General features: G+C 36.9%; 5 protein-coding genes across 8 annotated transcripts; 4 read left to right on the forward strand and 1 right to left on the reverse strand.

Moving 5' to 3' along the window:
- The first annotated feature begins 807 nt into the window (after positions 1 to 807).
- Positions 808 to 2,625, forward strand: LOC108842621 (uncharacterized). The gene is made up of 2 exons (XM_018615604.2): positions 808 to 1,920; positions 2,011 to 2,625. The coding sequence occupies exons 1-2, from the start codon at positions 808 to 810 to the stop codon at positions 2,623 to 2,625; spliced, it is 1,728 nt and encodes a 575-aa protein (XP_018471106.1).
- Positions 2,626 to 3,760: 1,135 nt separating this feature from the next.
- On the forward strand, positions 3,761 to 5,253 carry LOC130500747 (auxin-responsive protein IAA12-like). 3 transcript variants are annotated; one of them, XM_056995716.1, is made up of 5 exons: positions 3,761 to 4,121; positions 4,267 to 4,535; positions 4,621 to 4,744; positions 4,834 to 4,881; positions 4,970 to 5,253. In XM_056995716.1, exons 1-5 carry the CDS (start codon positions 3,766 to 3,768, stop codon positions 5,019 to 5,021), a joined length of 849 nt encoding a protein of 282 aa, XP_056851696.1. In that variant the 5' UTR covers positions 3,761 to 3,765; the 3' UTR covers positions 5,022 to 5,253. The 3 variants fall into 3 exon arrangements, with proteins under 3 accessions (XP_056851696.1, XP_056851694.1, XP_056851695.1); XM_056995714.1 differs by having other exon boundaries at positions 3,762 to 4,121; positions 4,834 to 4,895; positions 4,972 to 5,253; XM_056995715.1 differs by having other exon boundaries at positions 3,764 to 4,121; positions 4,270 to 4,535; positions 4,834 to 4,895; positions 4,972 to 5,253.
- A 1,750-nt stretch (positions 5,254 to 7,003) lies between these two features.
- On the forward strand, positions 7,004 to 8,334 carry LOC130500746 (uncharacterized). The gene is made up of 4 exons (XM_056995713.1): positions 7,004 to 7,234; positions 7,650 to 7,720; positions 7,787 to 7,922; positions 8,037 to 8,334. The coding sequence occupies exons 1-4, from the start codon at positions 7,039 to 7,041 to the stop codon at positions 8,126 to 8,128; spliced, it is 495 nt and encodes a 164-aa protein (XP_056851693.1). The 5' UTR covers positions 7,004 to 7,038; the 3' UTR covers positions 8,129 to 8,334.
- A 337-nt stretch (positions 8,335 to 8,671) lies between these two features.
- LOC108842574 (membrane protein PM19L-like) lies at positions 8,672 to 9,591 on the forward strand. Its single transcript, XM_018615548.2, has 3 exons — positions 8,672 to 8,879; positions 8,960 to 9,137; positions 9,212 to 9,591. The coding sequence occupies exons 1-3, from the start codon at positions 8,753 to 8,755 to the stop codon at positions 9,465 to 9,467; spliced, it is 561 nt and encodes a 186-aa protein (XP_018471050.2). The 5' UTR covers positions 8,672 to 8,752; the 3' UTR covers positions 9,468 to 9,591.
- Positions 9,592 to 9,610: 19 nt separating this feature from the next.
- Positions 9,611 to 11,816, reverse strand: LOC130494432 (probable folate-biopterin transporter 8, chloroplastic). 2 transcript variants are annotated; one of them, XM_056995709.1, is made up of 2 exons: positions 11,128 to 11,816; positions 9,611 to 10,832 (listed from the first exon to the last, which is right to left on the reverse strand). In XM_056995709.1, the coding sequence occupies exons 1-2, from the start codon at positions 11,585 to 11,587 to the stop codon at positions 9,688 to 9,690; spliced, it is 1,605 nt and encodes a 534-aa protein (XP_056851689.1). In that variant the 5' UTR covers positions 11,588 to 11,816; the 3' UTR covers positions 9,611 to 9,687. The 2 variants fall into 2 exon arrangements, with proteins under 2 accessions (XP_056851689.1, XP_056851690.1); XM_056995710.1 differs by having other exon boundaries at positions 9,611 to 10,821; positions 11,128 to 11,338.
- Between the last annotated feature and the right edge of the window lie 2,810 nt (positions 11,817 to 14,626).

Consider the following 14,626-nt stretch of genomic DNA (forward strand, 5'->3'; position numbering starts at 1 on the left):
GAGTTTAGTTTGTTGACCAAAAAAAATGGTTTTTCATTTATATATTGCAGAACCTTGACGTTGTGGTGATTTTTTGTACGCATTTTTTATTGATTAGTTTGGGTTTTAGAGCTTAGATTTATAAAACTGTGAGTCTAATCATGGTTTAGAAAAACAAAGCAAGGAGGTGGGGACATATCCACATGAGCCCTCTATCTTGGGCGCACCATTTGCTCCTCACATGAACTCGCTTTTGAGTCTTGACCACGTAATCAATAAGTAGACACGATTTGTCAAAATTTAATGGTCCACAAAAAAAGTCCACTGTAGTAACTAGTAATTTAGAGTACGATTACAGATGACGTGTTTCAGAAGTTTCGTTCTGGACCATGTGTTGTTGTTGTTGGTTTTAAAATCTATTCCAATCTTTCTAAAAATAGAATTCTAGAGATTCTCACACTAATTGACAGCACAAAACACACATACAGCTTTGATGCAAAATTTGATCATTAATGCCAACTTAATTCTTGCGAGTCATCTCCTAATATAAGTAAAACCTTAGCTGAATAACACCACACCACGTCTAATAGATTCGTTGTCTTTCTCCGGAATACAAACCAAACACCACTTCTTATAAAGATGAAGAAGAAAAAACAACTTTCTTATTACCTCTCTTCCAAATCATTCTGAAAATTGCTACCACTGACCAAATAATCTTTCTCTTCTTCATTGCTCCCTCCTCCTTAATTACACCCCCTCAAAAGACTGTAAATCAGATAAAGATCCATCCAAATAAATTTTGGTGTGAACATTCATCTGTTGGTCACAATGTCGATGATGTTCCCATCATTTCAGCTACTAGAGTTGAACATAATCTCAGCGCAAGACCTAGCTCCTGTCTCCAGCAAGACAAAGACTTACGCGGTTGCATGGGTTCACTCCGAGCGTAAACTCACCACGCGCGTCGACTACAACGGCGGAACAAACCCAACGTGGAACGACAAGTTCGTATTCAGAGTCGACGACGAGTTTCTCTACGCCGACACTTCAGCCGTCGTCATCGAAATCTACGCTCTACATTGGTTCCGAGACGTTCACGTAGGCACGGTCCGTGTCCTCGTCAGCAACCTCATCCCTCCTAGCCGTCGTCCAGGGTACAGAACCGGCAACAACAACGACTACCACCATCGCACTACGCCACCTCAGGGAATGAGATTCGTCGCGCTTCAGGTTCGTCGTGCCTCGGGTCGACCTCAGGGGATATTGAACATCGGTGTTGGAGTGCTTGATGGTTCCATGAGAAGCATGCCGCTTTACACGCATATGGATTCCTCTGCTGTGGGGTATAGAGATTTGCTAGGCGAAGAGGATCGTCATCTACAGCATTTGCATTTGAATAGTAACAAAGGAAGCTCTAAGAATCCACAATCTCCGTCTTCGAGGCAGTTTCAGTCTGTGGTCTCGAGACCAGAGCTCCGTCGTACGAAGAGCGATACGAGCTCGATGGTTGTTTCGGATCTTTTAAGCAGAGTTGAACGTAGCCGGTTAGCTAGACAGCCGGCAAGCGCATTAGTAAGCACTGAATCCGAAACTGAACCAACCACGACCGATACTGATGCCACGGAGATAAAAGAGAATGGACCTAAAGTCATGAAGCAAATATACGAACCAGACTTCATAGATCCACAGCCAAGGGTGGTTGTCACGAATCAGACCTCATACCATCAGTCGTCACGTAAAACACCTAGAAAAGTGACAATGAACGAGAAACATAGACCGGTTAAGGCTCGAGCGTCACCGTATTTATCAAGACATGGAACGCCGTTGAGATCTAACATCGTTGCATCTTCTCCTATGCATCCTAACGGTAACGGAGTTAGGTCAACACCGATGAGATCAAATATCGTCGCCATGTCTCCCATGCATCCCAACATGACTCCCATGCAGACTCCTATGCGTTCCAAAATGACACCCATGCAAACTCCTATGCGTTCCAACATGACACCCATGCAGACTCCTATGCGTTCCAACATGACACCCATGCAGACTCCTATGCGTTCCAACATGACTCCCATGCAGACTCCTATGCGTTCCAACGTGCTTAGATCGACTACTCCAATGAGACCAAACTACATGTCCACACCGATGAGGGCATCGAACTTAGCTGGGAGGAGAATCTTGACCGAGTCTGAGTTAGGTCCATCGCCATCAGAAGTCGCCGAGAAGATCGCCAAAGAGAGGTCTCACGCTAACGACACGGAGAGCTCGATACTCAGCGAGTGGAGCATCGACGAAACTAGCGTGGAAGGACTACGTTCGAAACTCCAGAGGTGGCGTACGGAGCTGCCACCGTTGTATGATATAGGATCGAGCCAAGTGAGCAGCACCGAGTACGACGGTTCAACGGTCGTCCCTGGAGGAAGGAGCTCTAGACAGAAAACTCCAGCGGTGAAGAAGAGACATAGTCGTAGGCATACTGAGGGAGGTAATGGACTTTTCTCGTGTTTTAGTAAGATTTGCGGCGTGGAATGCAGTTTTGCGTGCGGTGGTGGTGGTGGTGGTGGCACGGATCATGACGAGTCGAGGAAAGGTAGGGGTGGTCGCGTGCATCGCACCTACTCTGCTTCTGATTTGAGCTCTTTGTGATATTTACATAATTCAAATGTTTTTTTTGGATCCCCTGTTATATTATTATTATTTTTTTGGAGGGGTGGAAAAAATGCTGGTGATGTAAACGATTTATTTAATCTTATTACTATTGTTGATAAATCATTTCACATTATACTAATGGTGAAAAAAATATATAAGTGCTTGTGTGTGTGAGAGTATTGATACTTTTCTATACACGAGTCAGTAAAACATAACTTCATACAGGATACAACCATTTAATCTCAACAGTAATTTAGTTTCCATGAGAGCCATGAATTAGAGCATGAGATCAGTGTGCTCTTTTGATAATAATTCTGATTAAAAGTGTAATTTATACAAATCAATTTGCGCCTGCAAAAGTTTTCTCAATGGATCATCAAACAAACATCATGATGTTTTCAAGGACAGATTATAGTTATGCATATCTTCCCATCAATTTCCTTCTCTCTCTTTTTTTTTGCATTTTTTTGTTAAATTTATTTTTCATATTGCTCGACAACAATCATGTTTTCAATGACAAATAAACTTAAAACTATGTGTCTCTCTTTATTAAGTTAATATATATATATATATATATAATTTTGCTATAAAGCATAAGTATTTTCTGACCATATACTTATTTATTGCTAAACTGAAATACAACTTTCTCCCATTGTCCGATTCCCCCATAAACTATGTATTAGAATCCGGAAGCATCTTTAGATTATTGATTTAGTAGTCCTCACTAAACACATGATGTAATATAGCAACGACTTCTCATCCGAAAGCATTACAATATAATAGCCTATAATATACACCAAAACATATTTACAAGTGGAAAAAGGAAAAGAAGAAGAATGACGTAACAAAAAGCAAAACCTTAGCTAATATTATAAACAAATATGTTATGCAGACACACATACACAACTGTAAAACAAGTTTCTTGGGACTCTGTTTCTCTAGTTGCTTGAACCAACTAGTCTAACGCAACGAGAGCACGACAGGTTTGATGATGTCGGGGAACTAAACTTTTTAAAGAAAGCCAATTTTTAATATTAAAAAAAAACAAAAGAGAAGACTTTGGTTAGAAAGATTGACAGATGGGTCCCAATTCTCATCACATCTCTCTCTCACTCTCTCTTTTACTCTGTTTTCACCATGTCTATCTCTCTCTCTCTCTCTCAAATAAGATCGAAGAAAACCCTAAATAACCCACACACGCTCTCTTCTTTTGTCTCCATTCATCTCTGTGTCCTCTTTCTCTTGAACGGTTCACTGAAAAGACTCTTTCTCTTTGATATCCTTGTCGACATGCGTGGGTCGCAAATGGAGAGGGGGAAGAGTAATCTTCTTCCGGCTGAGAGTGAGCTCGAGCTGGGACTAGGGCTCAGCATCGGCGGTGGCGCGTGGAAAGACCGTGGGAGAATTCTAACGGCTAAGGATTTTCCTTCTGTTGGGTCTAAACGATGTGCTGACTCTTCCTCTCACCAAGGAGCTTCTCCTCCTCGTTCAAGGTTCGTCGTTTCTTTTCTTTTTTTTTCTTAAACAAGAACTAGTTAGCTTCTGTTAAAGCTTCTAGTCATGCTGTAGATTTTTCCTATGTAGTCAGATTCATGCTTGTGCTAGGATTTGGTTATAAATAAGATGGTTTTGGTGTAGCAGTCAGATAGTGGGATGGCCACCAATTGGGTCTCACAGGATGAACAACCACCAAGCTATGAAGGCGGGGACCAAAGCTGAAGAAGAAGAAGAAAAGAATGATGAGCCTAAAGATGTCGTCACAATGAAGGCGAAAGTTGAGGGTTTAGGAGGGTATGTAAAAGTGAATATGGATGGAGTTGGTATAGGCAGAAAAGTGGATATGAGAGCTCATTCTTCTTACGAAAACTTGGCTCACACGCTTGAGGAGATGTTCTTCGGAATCACAGGTCAGTTAACTTGAGAGACGGGTTCTTTCCGACAAATGGAGTTTTTTTAACTGACATAGTTATTGTATTTTTTTGAAATGATCAGGTTCTACTACTTGTAGGGAAAAGGTGAAGAAACCTTTGAGACTTTTAGATGGATCAGCAGAGTTTGTACTCACTTATGAAGATAAGGAAGGAGATTGGATGCTTGTTGGAGATGTTCCATGGATGTAAGAATCTAGAAATGGTTTGGTATCAGAGAATCAATATATATATTAGTCTTTATTTAAGATCTAAATCGTTTCTGCTTTGCTACCAGAATGTTTATCACTTCAGTGAAAAGGCTTCGGATCATGGGAACCTCCGAAGCTAATGGACTTGGTATATGTTTTTAAAGATCTTTCTTTCTGGTTTGTGGTTTTTAAAGAATAACCAGGCTGTAACATTTTTAATGCAGCTCCAAGACATGAAGAACAGAAGGACAGACAGAGAAACAACCATGTTTAGCTTGGCACTGTTACTCTATACCTTTTGAAGCAAGTATCCTATAAAAGCTGAAGCTTAAGATTTGATAGTAATCTTGGTTTTTGTTAGAGGTTTGGAATATGGTTTTTTATTGGAAAAAAGTTTCCAAACTACACGACGTTTACATTAATATGGTGGAAACCATCCGATGTATTAAAATGTGTTAATAACTACACGAAATTTATATTAATACATGCCACATATACGAAGTTTATGTTAATATGGTGCCAACATCACAGTCGGGTTAAATTGATCTAAATTTAAGTTAATGAGGTCAATCCGTAGTTTATTAAATTTAATAAATTTAATAATTTTTTCAAAAAACTGATTTATTAAGATTAATAAACCTTTTTTAGCAAAAAAAGATTAATAAACCTAATTGATTTTATTAATGAACTTAATAAACTTAATAATTTATTGAATTTAATAAATTAATTAAAATTAATAATTTACTAATTTTATAAATTTAATAAATTTGTTAAACTTATTAAAACTATTACACTTATTAAACTTAAAATTAATAAAACCAATAAATTTATATATTTTAATAAGTTATTAAGTTTATTAAGTTAAGTTTTAAAATTTTATTAAGTTCAATAAATCATCAAGTTTATTATGTTTCTAAATTTATTAGTTTTAATAAATTTATGAAGTTTAATTAATTTATTATGTTTAATAAATTATAAAGTTTATTATTTTATTAAGTTTAATAAATTTATTATGTTTAATAAGTTTAATAATTTTAATAAATAATTAAGTTTATTAAGATTATTAATTTGATTAAGTTTTATAATTTTTTTTTTAAATTATGTTTATTAAATTTATTTAATTTAATAAATTGTTAATTTATTAATTTATTTAAGTTTAATAATTTTATTAATATTTTTAATAAGTTTAATCATTTTAATAATTAAATTTATATATTTAATTTTCATAAATTATAAAGTTTATCAATTTTATTAATAGGTGTAATAAGATTAATAATTTTAGTAAGATTTATAAATTTATTAAATTTGTTAAGTTTAGTAAATTATTAATTTTAATTAATTTATTAAATTTAATAAATCATTAAGTTTAGGAATTTCTTAAGTTTATTAAGTTCATTAATAAAATCAATTAGATTTATTAATCTTAATAAATCAGTTTTTTTGGAAAAAATATTAAATTTATTAAACTTAATAAATTACGGATTGATCCCATTAAGTTAAATTTAGATCAATTTAACCCGACTGTGATGTTGGCACCATATTAACATAAACTTCGTACATGTGGCATGTATTAATATAAATTTCGTGTAGTTACTGACACATTCTAATACATCGGATCGTTTTCACCATATTAGTGTAAACGTCGTGTAGTTAGGAAACTTTTTTCCTTTTTTATTAGGTCATTCAATTAGTAGTTTTCTTGGTTTTTTTTTTTATCTTCCCATTGTTTCTTTTTCTTTGTATCAGTTGTCTCTCTTCTCAGAGACAGAATGTTCTTTGTTTATTTCTTTCTTTCTTATATTGTAAATAGTTGAAGCTGTCTAATGTGATAATGGTTCTGTTTTTTTGTTTTTTGTTTTGGTCGTTCTTGATTCCGAGGAATGAAACTCTGTTCCTTAATATCGTTTGATTCATTTTTGTGTGCTTACTTTTTCTTAAAAGAAAATTCCATTGAAAATGAAATAGAAAACAAACAAATTTTTATTCAACTACTTAAATATTTGTATATGTTATTATCTAATAGTACTAGTACAAAATATAATGTAAATCAAGTTTAACAAAGGGAAAGAAGCCAATAAAAATGTTTTGGATGCATGTCACCTAATAATCAAAATATTTTTAAGTTTTCAAATGGTATACGATGCACATGTAATATAGTTTAAATCGTTACCTAAAAAATAAAAAGGCGAAAAATAATCGAAAAGTGAGGAGTCCAACCAAAGTTTTAAAGGATAAAAAAGACTAAAAAGTCAAAAAAAACTGTTTAGAGAGTCTGTAGAAGAAGAAGATTGATGAGTCTTTCTTTCTTTCATAAAGTTGGAAGTTTCACAATTATAGAGAGAGAAATGGATCATCATAATCATCATCAATGGCGTTTGAGATTATCTTTCAAGAACGCCACAATTGCTCTCTCTCTCGTCAACCTTGTCATCTTCCTCTTCCTCCTTCAGGGCTTTTTCACTTCCTCCTCTCGCCGACTCCTTTCAGGTTTGTTAGCAAATCTCTCTCTCTCTCTCTCTCTGGAAAAAGCATCGAATTTCGATTCAAAGGTTGGTGCTTTAGGGATCATCTTGTGATTGGGTCTTTCTCGGATCTGTTCTGTTCATATCCTTGTTTGAGATTTTCTGGATCTCTTCACTAGATTTCGATTCCTTCTAGAAGGAATCGGATATAGGTAACAAAAAAAAAGCCTAGATTTTTTTTTTTTGTCTTATTTAGTACACTGAATAGTGAATAGAGTTGTTGCTTCTTCTTACATGGAACCTGTTGTCCGAATTTTGACATTTTATGTCTGTTAAAAATCCAAACTTTGAATGTCATCTAAAAAGTTAAGCCTATTTACTTAAAAAAAGGTTTCTTCTTTGTTTCATTCTTTCACCGTTACATTTTGATAAATATGCAGCTCAGCTTCGGTACGTGAAGGAAGCCGAAGAGATTAGACTCTCGATGCAACCTTTACTGCTTATCAAAAGAGTAACCTACATACACTGTTCACATCTGTAAAGCCCTCTCTACTTCTCTTACTATAATCTATTATAGGTCCGAGAAATCGAACAGGAGGCATCTGGTGGACAAGAAACAGAGCAGGAGAAAGATGTGAAGCAGAACACAGCCGTTGACCTCTCTAAACGTCTCAAAGACTTCCGCTCCCTTAACGATGCGTCCAGCTTGAAAGGTAAAATACAAAATGGCAACGAAGTTACAATCTCTTTCTTTGTTCAATGGCTATAAACAAAACTACACACATGAAGAGGTTTTTTGATCTGTTACGCTAATGTTCTTTTTATAGCATTGGAAGAATGGCGAAAGCGGAAAATGGAACGAGCAAGACAACGTGATCTTGAGAAAACCGGAGGTCTTTCTTCATCCAAAACATCATAAGACTATCATGGCTGCTAGCCTGCTACTGTTACTGCTAATATATAACATTATATTATACTATCTCAGAAAACACTCGTCTAGTGTAACACACATACAAAGTGCTTTAAAAAGAAAAGATTCTAAATATGTAATGTTTCCTACATTGTAGTACTTCACAAACTTGTTTACACTTCACACCAAACAACATTCAGTAATTGATTCGAAGATCACATAGTCAATCGACACTTCTCCCAATACATGGCTCTCCTCTATATAAATGCATGTTAATATTATTAACTCCAGGAGAATAATTTCCTGACAAAATAATCGTTACCAAATATATGGCACATTTAATATGATTAAAGCATAAGGAGATAATATAAAAGAAATCAAAGCGCAGTGACAACACTGGCTATATCCAACACTTTGGACCAACCTCGCGGCACGTGTTCCACCACCTGTAACCAGCTAAACACAGAAGGTCTTTTGTGCATGGCACGTATTCCTCGCCAACAAACCGTCTGATAATAAGCTTCGTGTTATAAAAACTATGTCACATGCCCCCTCAAACCGATCATCACCGAACTAGTAAAGCTTTTGTTGGATTTGGATAAAGCGTAGCAAAGAAAGTAAAGGTGGTTAAAAATGGCGACGGTGGGAAGAAACATAGCAGCACCATTGCTGTTCTTGAATCTGATCATGTACCTTATTGTGCTTGGTTTCGCAAGTTGGTGTCTTAACAGATACATCAACGGCCAAACTAACCACCCAAGTATAGTACTTCTCTCTGAATCTCTCTATTTGTGTATATATATATGATATTGGTTACTGACTGTTAAAAAAACTAACTAGGCTTTGGAGGGAACGGAGCAACACCCTTCTTCTTGACGTTTTCGATCTTAGCGGCCGTTATAGGCATAGCGTCAAAGCTAGCCGGAGCTAACCATATCAGGTTCTGGAGGAACGATAGTCTTGCAGCCGCAGGATCTTCCTCTATCGTTGCATGGGCCGTTACCGCTCTTGCCATGGGGTAATATATCTTATTTGTGTATATGTTATCTTTATATTAACATAAAATGTCATTTTGATCCTTTGTTTCTAAAGGTTGGCATGCAAGCAAATAAACATAGGAGGATGGAGAGGGTGGAGGTTGAGGATGATTGAAGCCTTCATTATAATCCTGACGTTCACGCAGTTGCTTTACCTCTTGCTGATCCACGCCGGTGCATTCAGCAGCAAGTACGGTCCTGGATATAGAGATCGTGACTACGCTAGAGGTGATCAAGGTCATGGTCACGTGCCAGGCACTCATGCAGGGGAGCACAAACCTGGTGTTGGAACAACCACAATGGCCGTTTAGAGTCCTTCTATAGTGCTTTTGTAATCTTTATATATAATTTGGATAATAAGTTATGACCAAAGATGTAGGTTCCTTTTTTACCTTATCGGTTTATGTAATAATGTTTATGAATTTGTGTCTTTTATGCGAACCAAAGAAACATAAATTCTAATCAAAACTGAAAATCTCATTATAAACAAGGTATACGTTATTCTAATGTGTTACATACTTGTTGCTTACGCTATCTTTGTGCTTCTTCCGACTCTCTTCCTCGTCGATAAGCTATACTTTCTTGCCGCACTACTCTCCCTACTCTTCTACTTCTTCTGCTTCTCGTACTCGAACCTCTTTTCACTCCCTTCTCAATCACAGGCTCCGACATTGGGAGGAAGTGCATGAAACACAAAGGCACCAAAGCTGCTAGAGACTGTACTATAATCCCTGTAGGCAGGTTTGAGTAGTTACTAGACGTTACACCTATCACATTAGCCAACCCTACGCCTAAGAACGCGCTAAAAATCTGTGATAGACAAAGAGACGAAGCGAGAAACGATGTGACCGATCCTTCGCAGCCTTGAGGACACATGTTGGCTAACCGAACTGCGAAGGGAAGGATCTTGAACTGTGCGAGGATCTCCGCTAAGCTAGAGAAACAGAGAACAAAGACTTCGTTGGAGATACCAACTCCGAGGTTTATCTGCTTCACCAAAACATAGTCGAGGAGGATGGATAACGCGTATAGGAGCTGGACGATGTGGATGAGTGGTCTCATGGGGAGTGTCTTTAAGTACCGGTCGTAGACAACGGTTAGACAAAGAAGCATCACTTGTCCAATCACTTTGGACATTCCTATAACGGAAGGGTCTAGGTTTAGAACTTGTGTTTGGTAGCAGAACACTGACCCCGAGAGAAGTGGAACCATTGAGATGGACACTACTGCCCAAACCATAGGCTGTGAGATATCCTCCTCCTGGATAGCTTCCATGAGATTAGAAAACTGTTTCTTCACGCTCATCACAACCGAGCTTGTCTCTTTCCTCCGTGGCAAACCAAAAGACTCTTCTCTGGAAGAAAAGGAGACAAGGAGCTGAAGAGACAAGACCGCGGTGAAGACGAGGAACGAGATCTTGGGAGGTGTTCTGAGCAAGAGATATCCTCCAAGCAAGTTCCCTAGGACTCCACCAGCTGCTGAAGCCATGAGGGCGTAAGACTGAAGACCGTTTATTCGATATCTCAAACCGTATTCAGCAACGAGAGCATCTTTTGCGACCTCGGTGATGGATGCTCCAAGGTTACTGAGCAAGGCACATGCTATTAGAGAAGGAAGAACCTCTCTAGCTCCTTGGAACATCGCCATTGAACCCCATGCTAATACCTGCAGAGACACTGACCACATTCAAGATATTCAGACCATATTGGCTTTGGAGCAGACAAAGACAGAGATTTTAGTACTTCCGATTTCATTTTAAATGTCGTTCTATACTTATGCATATTCATATAGATTCACCAACACAAATTATTATTAAATAGAAAAAATTATCTTTACACCTAATCATAATTCAACAAAAAATTTAAAGATATTATTGATAAATTTTGTATTAAAAAAATTAAAACTACACTTTTTTTTATATTCTACAACAACAACAAAAAATAAAATGAAAAGGATAAAGTATAAACTAACCTCCAATGGAGATGTAAGGAACTCTACGACCACTACCGATGTAGAGAACATCTGAGAGAACTCCATAGAGAGGCTTAGCCACCATGGGAAGAAGGCAAGAATACTGAACAAGCTGAAGGGTAGATGGTTGGAGTCCGAGGGTGTTAACCATGTGGAAGTTAAGTGCAAGCCATGGGAAACATCTGGAGCCCTGCACCCAGTAACCTAACCCACACAAAACTGAGATTCCTCCTCCACCCATTTGTTCATACCTCGTCGTTTCTTCAGATTCAGACACACCGTTGTTTCTCCTTTTTCTGGAAATGGAGAGACATGCGAAGGTTGTAGCTCTTCTTGATTTGAGGATATTGTTCTTGTTCTGCTTCTCTTGTAGTTGTAGTTTTCTGTTAATGGAGGAGAATGGTGGTTTCAAGAACGTGGTTGGGGAGTTCTGGATTGATAACAATGGATTTATCATCATTTATGATTCTTAAGAGGTTTCTTTGTGTTTCAGAGAGATGAAAACAGAGGAGGAGAAAGCTTTAGGAGAAATGTTTGTCACAAGCTTCGTATGTAACGGTGGGGGTTGTTTATGTAACTTTGGGTGCAAACTCTTAAGGATCGTTGAATTGAGGAAAGGAGACGAAACAGGGTTTCTCGATTTACGAAACAAACAAAAAGAAAAAGAAAATAAAGAATGAAAATGATATTTTGAAGGATCGAGAATCGTGTAGAGAAGTAATAAGAAGGAGACAAGATAACTCTAACAAAAAGCTAAATACAGTTTAATACTTGCCTTCCACAAGATAATCAAATAAGATTCTAACGTTTTTATTTAAGGTAATTAACTAAAACCAACGGTTGTCATGGCTTTAATTTAGAGATTTGATTACTAAGAGCATGATTATAGGGACATCTTAGAGTGTATCTTAGGTTTATTTAGATTAAATTAAAAAGACCAAACCACCTTTATGCTAAACTCGTCGCTTAATTAAGAGAAGGAGAGAGTGTATCTTATGGCCACGTGTTGAAAGGTGATTGGTGAGAGAAGAGGTGAAGCACGACATCGTTTTGTCTCTCTCACTTTTCTTTCTTTCTTTCTTTCTTTTTCTCTTCTTTCTCTCCTCTCCTCGGCGACACGAAAGGCGATTTGCTTCATCTCGGTGAATCTCCTCAACGAGACGGCGTCTCTGTTGGTAGCTCGTCTCGACGAAGGAGAACGACGTTTCCTCTAGCGGTTACTCTCCTCGACCAACGAAAACGGCGAGATTTCTCTCGTGGTGGCTCTCGGAGACGAAGAGACATCGGTAAATGCTTCTGCTCTGGATGATCGAAAGGTAAAGATGAGTTGAATTTGTTTCAAAGACAAACTATTTCATTCATGCATGTCTTTTTTGAATCGTGAATCTTTAGAATGAACAAGCATCTGATTTGTTTTAATTTTTTGTGTATTTGTCTGTTGAGATGGATGATCAAGACCTCTGGATGATCAAGAGATGGCGAAACCTTGCTCTTTGTCAGACTCAGACAGAACCCCCACGATTTTTCATTAAGGTAAGACCTCTGTCTTTGATCATTTGAATAGAATAAAACCTGATATCTTTGCTCTGTTTAATTGGATAAACTATTGTCATTGCTAATGAATTTAGAGTCGTATAAAACATTCTTCTTTGCTCTGTTTGGTTTGGTAAATCTTTGTAGAGTTTTTAGTCTGTGGTTTGTCATATATGTCGCGATTGTAGTTGATTTTTACTTAAAGAATTCAACAGTAGTGGTAGGTTGTGATCAATGCATAGGTTTAGGTAATAAATTGTATGCTTAAATATATATTGGTAGATTTAGGTAATAAATTTTATGGTTAGACTGAATTGAATGGTTTGTGTGAGGAATGGTGTTGTGTGATTAATGGATTGTAGCTATATGTCAACTCGGTAGTGGTAGGTTGTGATCAATGCTTTGTGTGATGTCAAACACGGTTATAAACCGTGTACTTCTCTTCTTTCTTCTCCTCTGTCTTGAAAAAACAGTCTTCTTCTTCTTCCTTCTTCTCCACTTTCTCATCTTTGTCATTTTCTTTCTCTCATCTTCTATTCAATGGCTTACTTTCCTGGTTCTGGAACCGGTTCGTTAGTGGACTTACTTAGTTCACAAACCCAAACAGTTTCCTTCAGTAACTTTCCATCTGTAGCTAGTCTAGGAACCGAAGCTTCAAACCTTCATGGAGTCACTTCTGCTGCGCCAAAAGAACGAAGGAAATGGACACAAGAGGATGACATTGTTCTCATCAGCGCGTGGTTGAACACGAGTAAAGATCCTGTGGTGGCCAACGAGCAAAGAGCAGGAACCTTTTGGGAGCGATGGTATTTATCCTAAATGGGCAACTTTTATCCAATCTATACCACTTCCACAAGGGCGGAAAGCAGTTTTATTTGCTAAAACTCAAGAAGCTGTCCGAAAAGATGTCGAGCGTGCTTTCGGAGTCTTGCAAGCACGATTTGCCATTGTCAAAAATCCAGCACGTTGTTGGGACATACTCAAGATTGGGAAGATTATGAGAGCATGTATCATACTCCATAATATGATAGTGGAAAACGAACGAGTTGATGGCACTCAATTCGACACTTCGGGTTTCCAACCGGGAGAAGACGGCGAAAGTTCAAGTGCCGATGACACCTTTTTCATAGATACCCCTCCAAGTATCTCCGATCAAGATAGTGTTATAATAAGTATGCGTGATAAACCAATGCATCAACGACTAAAACGTGATTTGGTTGAACATATATGGCGTAAATTTGGACGTGATCAACGCAACAACTAAACGTCGATGCCGCTTTTAGTAATCTTTATTTTCATGTTTTTATGTTGTTATTTTAAAATCTATTTTTAAAATGTTATGTTTAATTTTGTGTAATATAATAAAATAATTTTATCTTTAAAAATTGTTTAATTTAAATTTAATATTTTTTTATTGTTAAGAACTTTAATTAAAGAAACTACCTATAAATGAAAATAATTAGGTGTATCTTAATAATATATCTTAGCTTAATGATAATCATTAAAATAACATTAACTCCCACTTAAGATACAAATAAAGTTTCTACCTATAAACATGCTCTAAGGTTTCTTTTTAAGGGACCCACAGAAAAATCGACTGTCCTATGAAATTTGAAGGTCACATCTGGTTTGATCACGACTTGTCACTAAAGTATTAATTCGGTATCACAAAAAGAATAATTGAATCTTTTTTATTTCAAAGTCGACCTGTAAAAATATTTGATCACTAGTCCACAATTTTGTTTTCTAGACTTTGTTCCTTCAATAGGTTGAACAGTACGTCGGTAACGAGTAATGACCACAACCACAACGCTTTCTAATAGGGACACGAGTTTCTACATGGGGATTATGTGGTTTACAATTTACTACTACTTATTGGTTTATTCACATGCAGTTGAATATAAGCATATACTTATACCTTTTACTACAAATATAATATCTAAACGGAATACAAATAAATATCAGA

This window comes from Raphanus sativus, unplaced genomic scaffold (genome assembly GCF_000801105.2).
Source record: "Raphanus sativus cultivar WK10039 unplaced genomic scaffold, ASM80110v3 Scaffold0027, whole genome shotgun sequence".
In the NCBI taxonomy this organism is placed as follows: Eukaryota; Viridiplantae; Streptophyta; class Magnoliopsida; order Brassicales; family Brassicaceae; genus Raphanus; species Raphanus sativus.